The sequence below is a fragment of the Balaenoptera musculus genome, chromosome 7 (assembly GCF_009873245.2).
Source record: "Balaenoptera musculus isolate JJ_BM4_2016_0621 chromosome 7, mBalMus1.pri.v3, whole genome shotgun sequence".
In the NCBI taxonomy this organism is placed as follows: Eukaryota; Metazoa; Chordata; class Mammalia; order Artiodactyla; family Balaenopteridae; genus Balaenoptera; species Balaenoptera musculus.
The window spans coordinates 53,613,589-53,627,217 of record NC_045791.1 but is presented as its reverse complement, the minus strand read 5'-3'; the positions used below and the strand labels follow the sequence as shown (position 1 = coordinate 53,627,217).

The window sequence follows — 13,629 nt, the reverse complement described above, 5'->3', positions numbered from 1 at the left end:
TTTATCATAAGGAAATAATCCAGGACACAAAGAAAATTAAGGATGTTTACCACAGCTTTGTGCATCATAATACAAGCAAACAACCAAACCTGGAAAGCAACATAAATGTCCAATGACAGTATGGCAGTAAACTATGATCCGGCCATGGGATATCTCAGACAACCATTAACTTCATTTCAGAAAAGTACTCAATGACAGGGAGATAGCCCACTATGCATTATAAACTCACTCATGGAAAAAGGCCACTATACGTTACAAACCAACAAAAGTAGGTTACGAAACAATATGTACATTATGATCTCAATTTTGTTAAACATATGTGTATATTCACAGAAAATTAAAAACTAGAAGGATATAAACCAAAATTTTGGAGTTTCATAATGGATGGTGAAATATAGGACATTTATTTCCTTCTTTATATTCTTTATACTGTCAAATTTTGTTTCAGTTTTTATGAAAATAAAGGTTTTTGAAATATATTCAAAAGTAAAAATTTTCCACCAATTCCAACCTTTTTAAAAAAATTAGTTCAAAATTACAGCAAGACTTTACAAAATAGGTTTTTATTACATCATTACACTACTCTGAAGAGAAAAAGAATATTAAAAATTCATACAAGCCTTTGCCTTTGAAGTATAGTCGTTACAAATTTCAATTCAAAAGGTAAAAAAATTCTAGTGTAAGCGGATTACCAAACATGCTTTAGGTCAGAGATTACACACCTGAAAATAGTTACTGAATCTGAGAGGGAACCAACAGCAACATCGGGGTAGGAATTTCTATCAAGGTCCATGTTTCCGGCAATTGAATATCCAAAAAAAGGTGATTTACCCTCGAGAATCTGAAAGGAACAGGGCATCAGAATGGACACTGGGCCACCAAAATGAGCCTCTTATCGATGCTTTGAAAAAGGCACATAGTATCTTTTGAACTGAAGATTAATAAGAGGTTACTTATAAATTACATTAAATCAAAACTAAATCATAAATAAGCACACATATGATCTAACACTTCATACATTTTATTTCATAAAAGTTATCTGATTTATGTTGTACCTCAAAAGACAAAGGAGACAATTTTTGATGAGCTTGTGTACTATATTAAGTCGATCAGTGTATTTCAAACCAAACCTCTCTACCTGCCCTCCAAATGTCTTGTTTTTCTCGAAAGCAATTTTTAGTTTTTGGTATCTGAATTCTATGCAATTACAATCATCTCTTATGTTCGTCCAGTTTCATCTCTATTTAGTATGCTACTAAAAGGAATATATCACATTTCCATCTATTTATGCTGTCAGGGTAGAATAGTCTTTTCCTTTGGCTTACTTTGATTCCTAATTCACCAAAGAAATTTTACAATTTAAAACAACCAGGTCATTGCATTTATATCTATTTACAAGCTATCTTCTAATAATACATTTTTTATAAAAACAAAATTCATACTATTGTAGACTTGTAAATAAAACATGATTAGTGTGAAAATTCACATAAACCTAAACATTCCATTAGAAAGCAAACGGTTGAGACCTTATTGTAGAAATCCAGGTTATCTGGTTACCTGTGTTGGTTTGGTATTTATTCCGTTCGCAGATCCGTGATAGATAAAAACCTTCCCCTTACCATCGTAAGGTGCTCCAACTGCAATATCTGTTGACAACGCCACATTTTAACAAACATTAAATTTTAAAAGCATTCCAATACAATGTTTTAAAATAAGATGCCATGAGCACTCACTATTTTAGACAATCAAATAATCTATAAATCATGACCAATTCACAATCTATTGTCTACCTGGGTAGCCATCTTGATTAATATCACCGATATTTTTGACCGCAATGCCAAACATAGAATCTTTGGTTCCATTAAGACGGATTGGCTTGACATTATTCCATCTGCCTTGCTGGTTAATGTAGACATACGCTGCACCTCCAACTTCTCCACTTCTATCAAAATACTGTGGGGCTCCAATAACTATATCTTGCCACCTGAAAACATAATGAGGGGAAGAACTGTGAACCATTGGCTAAAATACCAGCGAGCTTAGGGAGAATCCCACATGCCCAGGTATTAAGGACACAAAGAGATATGATAAAAGGACCTCAAATCTGGAATTTATAGATCATCAATTAAAGTATTTTTTAAAAACCAAGGTAGCCTCTAATAAACACCCAAAGAAAAATATCAAGGGTAAGAACTTGAAGCCAGTTCCCAAGTTACATCTATAGTGCGGAGAGACTCCCAGTAAAGATTCCACTCCCCTCCACCTTCAACTCTCTACGAGACCCAAACTGGCACCACCAGCCATAGAGACCTTTGTATTGACTTTGTCACCAATCCCTACTTTCAACAGGACATTCTGGACGCTCCAACAGCTCCTTAAGAAACCACAGAACAGAACCTCGTAGGTGTCACTTTTTTTTTTTTTTTTTAGTTAAAGTTTAATTCTCACAGACCCATGATCCCAGGACATAGTAAAACAGAAAACTGAAAATGTAATCCTACTCGCTGGGGAGGGTAATGGATATCTACTGCCAAAATATAAGTGATAAAGAGTGATGGAATGGTAAAAATCTGGCAGCAGAAGTATTTTTTCCATCAACTAACCTGAAAGCATATTTCTTCTCAAGACCTACAGAAGCCAGAGCAGCAATGAATTCTTTGCAAATATAAAATAACCTAAGAGGCTCTTACCCATCTTTGTTAAGGTCCACCACTGCCACGTCATAGCCAAATGAAGAAGCCAGCCCTTCCCCATCAAATATGTGCTCAGGGAGAAGGTGTGCAGACTTCACGTCTCTTTTAAGCAAAACCACAGCTCCACTGTGATTGGCTCTAGGAGCACCAGATACAAAAGTGATCTCATCTTTGGAAACAATACCCTTCCCTGAGTCCAAAGAAAACCCTAGAAAAACAAAACAGTACATATCAACTCTGTTTTTCAGGAGGTATATAACACTGGTTACTCCCACCACTCTCCTTCTGACCCTCCCCACCAGCTATCACATCTACGATAAGAAAGAGTTACAGAGCCAAGAGACTGGACACAAGTACAAAGTAGTAGGCTACTTCATTGCTTTCTATGGGAATGTATTAAGACTTTTAAAGAAAAGCACCTATGCTATTTGGCATCTGTGTAACTTGAATCATGAAGCATTCATGCATCTTAAGAATCAGTTCGAACCCCATTTTAATACTGAAACTGCTGTAAAAGGAGATCAAGTTAGATACTAAATTATCATGGGAAAGTTACATACTATATACTGAGATACAACCTGACATAGTGTAATTGAGTGCATGTTATAGGGTTTTGCTATAATGTAGTAGTTAGTAACTTCTGTATTCAATCTCCTTGGTTGTCAGGCAAGAATAAGAATGCTAACAACATTAATATACCACAGACAGCGTTTCACTATTTGGGGTCAACTCAGTTCTCAGACACAAACATGCAAACAAAACCATGACTGATGAGCTACAGTGTTTGAGAACCTGGTATAAACAATAGAGGTGAGCAAGTTGTCATCTGTATCAATTACATACTTGTTCAGAGGGCAGAAAAACGGTAGAACACCTACCTCACCATAAAGCATCAGGTAGGATGTCAGATTACCAATATTGAGGTTAAATGGCAAGCAAACACAAACGCCCATACCAAAATCATTCAAATTAAGCCAATCTTCCTATGTAAAGGCGAGGCAGATGCAGAATACTATTAAGCTCACCCTTTTTATTGGGTTTTATTTACAAAAAGCTTCACCACTACTGTTGCAGTTCTCAAATTATGAAGTGAGTCAAAAAATAGGATGAGCTACAAGTTTAGAAGAGGGCGATACAATTGAATCCAGCTCTGGAAGCCATCTGTCTGCAGCGCCTCAACCACGGCATGCTTTTTATGTGTGTTTCACTTGAAATGAAATAGAAAATAAAAAGATTTATGCTCTGTATGGATCAAAAAAAAACTCTTAAATGACCATGACCAAGACAATTTATTTGTCATCTCAGAGGTCACAAACCTAGGTAGCTATTCATCATCACATCAGGGGATGTGCCGGGCCGCTCCCTGGGAGGCTGTGTTTTATAAACAAACTGATCGGGATCTGTATAGGAAATGCTGGTCAAAAACAGCAGGCCTGTACACATGCATGGGACGGAAGAGATTGAAGAAAAAGCAATTATGCTCGGTAAGAGGCACGCCAGCTACTGCCGTGCTCGCTGGATGATGAGGCCACCACTGCATCTGGCAAGCCACCCTCTCTGCCAGCTTCCAAACTTCATGCAGATCATTTTATTCCGAAAACCTACTGATTTTTTTGAAATGACAGATGCACAGACAGCATGGACAACCAAAATGTAACAGTACAAACTTGACACTTTTCCCCCCCAGGCAACCGATTTTGAGGAAATCCATTCCAAAAGTGGCAAATGCGTTCAATAAAAAATGTTTAATATTTTCAAATGTTCCAATAGAAACTAAGTTTATAAAATTCATGGGCATCTATCTTACAGACCAAAGTGTTGGTTTCTTGACCAGAGCCATTAAATTGAAATACCATAAACTAACTCCTAAATAACCCATTTGAAGAGAGGTTGTCTGTTAAAATTTATTCAAATAAAATATTGGTTTGTTAATAATATTTACCTTGGAAAGGATTTTACCCTGAAAAAGCCTGTTTAATAATTGAGACTGCAAACCACTCGGCCTTGTGTTCCCTTCCTGTCCTGCAAAGCCACTAACAACACTCACACACCCAGCTGCTTCCCACCCTGCCCCAGTCATTTTCATAAGAATTTCTTCCCTTGGCTAGGGGATTATTAATTGTGTGACCTTGGACTAGGAAATTAATGTCCCTATGGCACAAGTTTTTTTTTGCCCATCAGCAACAGAGGGACAATAATACTTATTTTATATTGTTGGGAAGATCAAATAAGACCTATAAAGTAGTAAGTATAGTGTGTGATTTATAGCACATGGTAGGTGCTTAACAAGTGATAAGTATAACTTTTCTCCCTTCTATGCCTTCACACCAAGTTTTTAATTTGGGGGTGGGGAAGTTTCTGAAGAGTTTTTTTTTTTTTTAATTAACAGTATTGTTCATACATATCTACATAATTACAACAATTTTTGAAGAATACATTTACTAATACCTTGTTTAGAATTATTTTTAGATCTACACCTATTTTTTCTCTTTTTTTAACCTTCCATTGTTCTAGTAATATCTCTAGCATATGGGTACGTCTCTATTTTTTAAAAAGAATAGGTTATTTTTTAGGTTTAGGAGATTTTTTACATTTTTTCCAAGAATTGCACAGTAATTATTCTTTATGTCAACTCATACCAAGAATTAAAGCTTTTAAAAGCCTTTGTGTAATTACCATAATGCACATGAATAATTTAGGACACCCATTAGTAATGCAAACAAGCCTTAGGAGTTAAGGAATTGGCACTTAGACACAATCTGGGTGTCCTCAAGAGCTGCCTTAGCAGTCCTGCTTAGGCTCAGCTGTAAAGCCCCTGTGCCACCCACCAGGGGCTTTGTGACAAGAGGGCCCCAATCCAGGAGCAAGGCCAACCCGTGGAGAACAGCAATCACAGAGGACGGACCTGGAGGTCTTGACCTGCCACTTAAGAGTAACTTCATAAATGCAGCTCTTAAAGAGTCTCTCTCCAAAAGGAGGCACTGAAGGGAGAGGGAAGGCAGCTCAGCCTCCTGCTAACATACATGCATGAACAGCCTGCCTCAGGTTACAGAGGCCGCCACTAGCTCAGGAAACAGACCTCCACACGGGAGGACAGAAGATTTTAGGAGATAGTAGTAGGTTTCCTCCCGCTTTGAGCGAGCTCAAAGTCAGACGGGAAGGATCCCAAGCATCAGTCAGGTTACCTTGGGATCACCAAGGCTTAAATTCCAGTAAATGCAGCCACAGTCCCCTGGGTCCAACCTGGCCTCTCCTCAGCCTAGCAGTCCAGGGTCCTGTGACAGCCGTGTCACACAGAGGCATCTGAAGAGGCAGGCATGCTTGTCTACTCTCGTTCCTACCTAAATAACTGTTAGCAGGAACAGGAACTAGACTTTCATCATGGTCAGTCTCTCCACCAACTTCATAAGGCCCATCTTCAAAGATGTTCATGTCAAAAAAAGTGTTATTCTTTTGCTCTACGCGAACAATCCCTAAAAGAATGAAATGGTTAAAAAAAATGAAGATGAAACAAAATAAAATAGATGGTTCCTAATAAACATTCCTCGTGTTATCATTAAGCACAGAAAGAAAAGTTTGGAGGAAGAAAACGAGAAGAAAGATGACTTTTGAGGTTATTAAAGTCAAAAAATCATGTTCGTGTAGATTTTTACATCAAACAAATCTGTTCTAGTAATAAAAAAAAAAAAATGCCCATGCATTTTCATGAATTATCTTTATAATGCCATGAAACTAGATGGAAAATAGAATGTTTACTTAGTTAACTAAACCTACAGAAAACTTTTAAATTATATGAACCTGATATATTTTACATTTTCTATAATCCTAAATCAAGTTATCTTTTTACTATCCTGTGAAAGATTAGTATTTTGATCTTTTCTTCCAATCACTTTAACCAAAGATTTAAAAGCTTTAAGAAATTTTCACAGCTAATAATTGAAAAGAGATCTCACATAGCCCACTATATGATTTTTTTAAAAACAGTAACATTTTAAGTCAGAATTTATAAAGCAGATAAAACATGTTTCCCATAAATTAAACCATAAATAATTGATAGGTGTTTTTATTGTTTTGTTTTACTATGTATGGCCTCTCTTCTTGCTAAAACAATTTCTAAATTCATGTGTTATTTCAATTAGGTCAAGATAACCTGACAAATGCTGTTATGTGGAAGATTTGGTTGGGGCCAAGGAGGCCAAAGGAAATTACTCCCAAAGGTTGCTATCAAGCAAGGTGTTCTCAAGGATCATTTCTAATAGGAATGAAAACTAGGAAATTTCTGAATGGAATAAGGGAAATTTTCCTAAGTTTTTCCTGACTAGTGAAAATGTTATAGTACAGGATTTATTTTAATAATTTCTCAAAAAAAAGTCTTATTTCCAAATCAGATGCATTTCTCTTCACTACGGATTACAGTCAGGTTAATTGTCCTTTATAACACAGTGGTTTTTCTACACCTGCTTAATTTCTTCAGAGAAGTTGAACTTTTACTACAGGAGCACTGACCATGTTCATCTAGGCAAAAAATACAAGCCATTCTTCTCCCTCCCTCCCTCCCTCCCGGTGTCTCCTTTTACCTATATCACAAAATTATGTAAACAATACCATTAAACAATCTTTCCAGAAGTTATCCAAAATCATCTAAAAATTCCCTAATTTGACATCTACGCTTCTAACTATACTGCTTTATTAGCAAAACACAGCCTTTTAAGATAATACATAATGAAAAAATGTCTGTATTAATACAATGTTATTTGTACGTGACACCACTCAATTATTTTCAGTTTTCAGATCCCTACCTTAAAATTAAAACTTTCAACTTCATGAACAGGCAAATATAAAACAGCAAAAACTAATGTTAATTATATTCTTACAGAAGAACATTAATTACTTATATTAATGTAAACTGCTGGAGAGGGAAAAAAATCTCTTAAAACATACATTTTGAACATAATTTGTTTTTAAAAATCAGAATTTAGATATTTTGCTATCCTACCCTACTTCTACAACATAAAAGTGCCTTATAACACATTTTGTTTTCATTTAAAATGTACTAAATCATGGTGCATATAATAGCAATTATGTAATAATTCTAATCTCTATTTCTATAAATACACACGTCATACCTTTCCAGTTGTAAGTGCCTGGGGCTCCAAACGCAATGTAATGAAAGTCTTTAGTAAAAGTAGCTGCTACACCTTGCTGGCAAGAACCAAATTTTTCATGACCTCTTAATCGGCCATCACAAAAACTCCAGTCTCCTCCATCCATATCATCTTCAATCCTGAGATTCTGACTTAGGACGTAACACCTTCCAAAAATGTCTCGGGATTCCTGTTTTGTATTAACATGCTGCCTTTTTTCGTACCGATGAGCACATGTCTGCAAACAGATGGAATAAAGTAGCCCATACAGGTCGGCAAACCTTACGTTTTTCATTACAAATTGATGAAATTGTCAATAATCAAGAGGTTAATTCTAAGTGGGATGTTAAATGTGGCCTCCTCCTGAGATTGGATCTGAAAACCAGCAAATCTTCCTCCCCAAAGTTGCAAGAAGGAGACCATTATCTAGCACAGGACTTCTGTCTTGCCCTCAGCCTGAGAATAATGCTCCAATCCAAATACTGAATGCCAATCTGTAATCCACAGGCAAATTTATTTATAAATTTACCTGTCACATAAACAGTGGGAAACACCTTATTTCATCTTCTCAGTTTAATTGGTTTTTAGTGGCTATATAAACCTTCACATCAGTATGTTTGTGAAAATAAGTACTCATATTCCGGAGGAGAGAAATCATGGACATATTTTCACAGGGATCGGGCTAAAACTGCTAAAACAAAGACATTTTCCTTTTACCTATACTATTTCATTATAATCAATCCTAACTAACTTATCCTCTAAACTCTGAGATTAAGTTTATTTTAAAAGGCAGAGACAATTACACTGCTGAGAGAGATGAAATAATCTCTAATTTTACAGGGTATTCATGGCCACCCTCCATATAACAGGCTGAAAACACTTTACAATGTCCAAGTCAATTTCCCATAATACATCCCCTTAGATATAAAAATTCAGTGTTTGGTAAAATTCTCACTTTTCTCAAAATTCTACATAAATTTGTTACAGCAACCAGATTTTGAAAGAGACAGAAAGATCATCATAATCCAGCCTGGCACCTCCAAGGCCACCGTGCACAATCCATCTAACAAACCCTTTTTTCTTCGCTACCACTTCTATTTGAAGAAGCTCAGAATATACAGTAAAAGAGTTTAAAATTATCTGATCCTTACTTTCCATGACCATTCCCATATTTTTTTTATAACTAATCTATAATAGCTACATAGTTCCTGAGACAAAAAGCATGCCTAGTTTTTTTTGTTTGTTTGTTTTTAACATCTTTATTGGAGTATAATTGCTTTGCAATGTTGTGTTAGTTTCTGCTGTATAACAAAGTGAAGCATGTCTAGTTTTGCTTTGCTTCTTGTTTTAAGACCACCTAGAGTTTTAGGGACATTGGTAAAGGTTTTTAAATAAGTTCTTTGAATCTGAAAGTTCTAAAGAAAAGCAGATTGTAGAGCTGTTTCAAAGTAGATCAGGAATCACAGGAAAAATAATGCTTTCGTTTCTTCTTGACATCAATTCCTGCTTTAAAGCAGTCAGTTTTCTAGAATGTACACTCTATGCAGGCAGAAGCTCTGCCTGTTTTGTTCAATACTATAAGCCCAGCAGTGGCACACAACAGGCACTCAGACATTGTGGAATGGACACACTTCGCTACACTTACCACAACTTTGCCCCCTGGACCTTGGCTCTGGACGGTGACCCCCATCCACTGATCTTCCTTGCTTTCCGATGAAGGGTCAGCTGTGGAGAAAGCAGCACAGGTTACACACACACAGTTAGGACTTCAAAGCCATTGCAACAGGAAATGAACCAATAAATGAACAAAAATATAAGAATCAGCTTCTAAATTGCCTTGACTCCAAGTCTAACCACTTAGTAAATTCAGTTACTCAATCCAGAAAAATTACTTCTCATCGTAAGAAAACGGGTGAGTGATTGTTGGTATGAATGTTTCATAAAATTCTTTATATAAAATACATACCTCTACCTGGTAGCCCTTCACTTGCTCTGACAACCAGGGTCCCGAGTACAGAAACTACCATCCAAACTAACAAAAAGTGGCTACTTCTCCACATACTCCCAAATTTGTTACATAATAGCATGAACTCTTCTTTACTGCAGATGGGAAGACAAGGCCTCAGACTCACTTTATATCTTCCTATCAATGCAGAAAAGGAAAGTGATATATTTATTTTTACCTCCTTCCTCCAAAAAGGAGAGAGAGAGGGAAACCACAAATCTCACCATGTGCTCATTTCAGTATCAATCTGAGCCTACTGTTTGACCCTACATCCAAATTTTTGCCTTCCTCAATGAGAAGGCAGGCATGAGTTCCAATCCTGAATCATTACAAAACTATGAAACCTACCAACTTTAGGTAGACAGAAGGAAAAAAATGCCAAAATGTTAAGTAAAGAGCAATTATGCCTACATTATCAGTGGGTCTGGGTTTTTTCCTTACATTTCAAAGTCATTTACAAGTTTCCCACAATTAACATGTATTATTTTCTAATCAGTAAAAAAAACCCAAAAACCAAATGCTGTTGCTAAAAAGATGAAAAAGCAAGAGAAGAACATAAACATGAATCTGCAAATATGCTTAGACCAAGAATGTCAAACTAGGTTTGGTTGCAGCTCCTCAGGACACTAATTGCTCTGCCTACCACACAGAGTCTGTGCAAAACAAGCCTCTAACTGAGATACTAGGGCAAAATTTATCCATGTTGCCCAGCTTTCATTTTAGAGAGATCTGATGTTTAAACAGTCTTTCTCCCAAATATTTTAACAGCAAATGAGAACTTTTGGCTGCTGAGTACAAAATACACATTCAATTTTCTTCGCGGCTGTGAATACAGTTTTTCTCCCGTAGAACCTCAACACATCACTAGGTGGCGACATCGATACACCATATCAGTTTAGAAAGCAGAGTTGGGGGGGGAGCAACTACGCTGCAGCCCAGAGACTTAAAACGTACATGTTCTCAGGGCAAGCAAGAAACAGATGAGGCTGATGCAATTAAGAGAGGCCCTCTCTCCAAGAACAAATGCTTGTCCCCCCCTTTCCTTCCGCCTGGAAAGGGCAAGTGGGATACAAGGCAAGTTGGTCAAGGGAACCCTGAGCGAGTGCAGAAGAACTCACCGTCGTTATCAAATTCAATCCGTGGGCACGGCCCCCGGGAGGTGATGTCGCAGCTGTACAAGCCTCCTGTTCTGTTGGCCTTCTGCAGCGGAAGGGCCACTGCCCGTGGGGCCCCCACGAGCAACCTGTTGACAAAACAGAGAATATGCAGATTTGAGTTGAATACGCATTTAACGTTTCAGTCAGAACCAGGAGATATCGGGGTTATTCTTTATCAAGGAGTCTCCTAATTCTCTGCCAGTTTAGGTGGTGAGGGAGAACAAAAGCAGAGCCCTGTGACACACACACACACACACACAAAACGATGCAAGTCAAGCACAAGAAGAAGGGTTGTTGAAACAAGGTGAAGGATACGCGCGTCTCTCATAGTATCAGCAGCTCTCTGCGGAGCATGATTCTTTCTGGTGTTTTAGAAGCCACGCTTTGCACAGAGCTTGCCCCCTACATCTAAGCCAAGGACATTATAAGGAACCCAGACACAACAAACACTCCCACACTGGAGAAGAAAAATGGTCCCAGTAAACTTAACAAGTGATGATACGTCCATTTCCAACATTGTGCCTTCCTGGGGGTGGTTTTCAAAGGTAATTTTGAATGTCCCCCAGATTTTCAGTTTTTATACTGTTATTAATTAAACCGGGAGGCCATTAGACTGAGGTGGCTCTAACGCTGTGGCAGCCTACGGAAGCAAACCAAAATCTCGGCCTGTAAACGCCTCAAGGTTACAAAACCAAACCCTAAGGGCAACCCATCACAAACAGCCACCTGGGCTGTAAGCTATAGCCCATCAAATCATTTCCTTGCTTTGCTTCCTTCCTTTCTCTGCGTCTTTCCCTGCTCCTGCTGGTGGAGCACCGCTAACCACTTAAGGCTTGACGCTGCCAGGTTCGCATTGATTTCTGCTCAAACTCGTCAAGTTTTTAATATGCCTCAGTTTACCTTTTAACAACACAGATTTGGAACCAAACCTTTGCCCAAGGTACAACTCAACTGAATTACTCTTTTGCAGCCTCTTTCTGCATCAATTCTTACTTCCCGGTATTTGGTCATCTCGACAAGCTCCTCCTTTATCATCCAATTAATCCCCACCAAGGAGTCAGGGATACCACTTATGTACTAGGCATCATAATATTCCCTCTCCCCTCCCACCTCAGGGTTCTTGCCATCTCCAGTAAGAGGGACTCCTAAGCCAAACCCACAATCCTTAAAATCTGTTTCCCAGCCAGAGGGATCTTTAGAGACCCACTACCTTTCTGCTGTGTTCCTTTTACTTAATGCCCTTTACTCACCATCAGTTTTACAATCTTTGGGGTCTGGCTGACTGACAACGAGGAGAAGAAACAAAGAGAAAGAACATACACCTGACTGGACAGAGAAACAGAGCTGAAAGAGAAACCAGGCTGGAGTTGGGGAAAAGGGCTGGGAACACAAATGTGAACCAACTTCCAAAACAGAAAAGCCACTCCTGGCCTTCAAGAAACTCACAAATCTCAGATGCCAAAAACAAAAAACAAAAGAACAAACAAACAAATAAACAACTCACCCCCACACAACAGTCCTTACCACTTTTGTCTTTGCTGTGATCCCCATAAAGGATTTAACTTTTTTTTTTTTTTTTTTAAACCAACGCAACGCAGTGGGTACAATGGAAGGGAAATGCACTCAGAAAACAGAGACGGGAGCCAGACTCTGCCCAGGGAGAGCCAGTGAGGCGGGTCTTACAGAACAATGGCTGGCTCATGTGGGAACATGCATACCTAGCACCATCCTTCCTCCCAGACCCTTGGGTGGCAGCACCGTCAGCCTCCACCTCCTATCCGTCCAACATTTAAGGGATGAAATAGCACACACCAAGGTACGGAACTGCAACAGAGACTCGTCAGGACCAAGGTGGGGTCCTCGGTGCCTGGAACTTCTGGGCAGAGGCAAGGCCAAGGGCTGTCCCACACCTGTTCCGCTAATGTCATTCTTGATCCCAGGAGCTCTGACAAAGAGCTGAGAGGTGAACTAGCCTGCGCTGTGAGTGAACAAGCTCAATTATCCAGCAGCTGTGGAGATGGAACCCTGTCTAGGTACTTCGAGGGATAAGCAAAGTGCTGGGGTCAGAAGCACAAAATCACAGGATGTGGGCATTGGAAGCACCGGAAAATGCATCCAGCCCTCTAACTTCACAGATGAGGAAACAGAGGCTTTGGGGAGGAGGTAAGTACCCTGTCCCTAAGACCTCACAGCTAGTTGGGAGCCAGGAAAAAAAACTACTTTGGAGCAATGTTTTCTCCATTCCTCTAAATTGCTTCCTAGAAAAATAAAACCCAGGATTTTAAGGTGTTTCTAATTTAAATGAAAGGGCAAAACCTACACAAATGAAACATTGAAACAAGAACTGTTCCATTTACTGACTAAGACTAATTCACAAAGGGTGAGGGAAGGCGGAGGCAAAGCATTACTGCAGCTGGGTGGGGTGAAGGTCACGAGGAGATTTCCTGTAAAGGTAACGACTCCAACAGGGAAGGCTATAAAGAGCAGAGCAGGACAGGAGTTCCAAGGTTGTTACAGTGTATCTTCTCTGAGCACTTCCTCTCCTCATACCCGCCCAAGGAGCCTGGCAAGCTACCCTACCATAGGCAGGTACTGGGCTTGTTATTTCCCGTTGACCGTCCTTGCTCATT

At 38.8% G+C, this 13,629-nt stretch overlaps 1 protein-coding gene across 4 annotated transcripts in view; it reads right to left on the bottom strand.

Moving 5' to 3' along the window:
* Positions 1 to 13,629, bottom strand: part of ITGA6 (integrin subunit alpha 6) — a 76,096-nt gene that overhangs the window by 27,792 nt on the left and 34,675 nt on the right. For 3 of the 4 annotated variants that reach the window (XM_036858458.1, XM_036858457.1, XM_036858460.1), the window contains exons 2-9: positions 10,961 to 11,085; positions 9,483 to 9,562; positions 7,820 to 8,075; positions 6,035 to 6,166; positions 2,691 to 2,901; positions 1,791 to 1,984; positions 1,558 to 1,646; positions 723 to 841 (exon numbers count right to left, since the gene is read on the bottom strand). In XM_036858458.1, coding sequence (XP_036714353.1) covers positions 723 to 841; positions 1,558 to 1,646; positions 1,791 to 1,984; positions 2,691 to 2,901; positions 6,035 to 6,166; positions 7,820 to 8,075; positions 9,483 to 9,562; positions 10,961 to 11,085 — 1,206 coding nt within the window. The remainder of the gene's footprint in view (positions 1 to 722; positions 842 to 1,557; positions 1,647 to 1,790; positions 1,985 to 2,690; positions 2,902 to 6,034; positions 6,167 to 7,819; positions 8,076 to 9,482; positions 9,563 to 10,960; positions 11,086 to 13,629) is intronic. The other variant, XM_036858459.1, reaches the window with a different exon arrangement.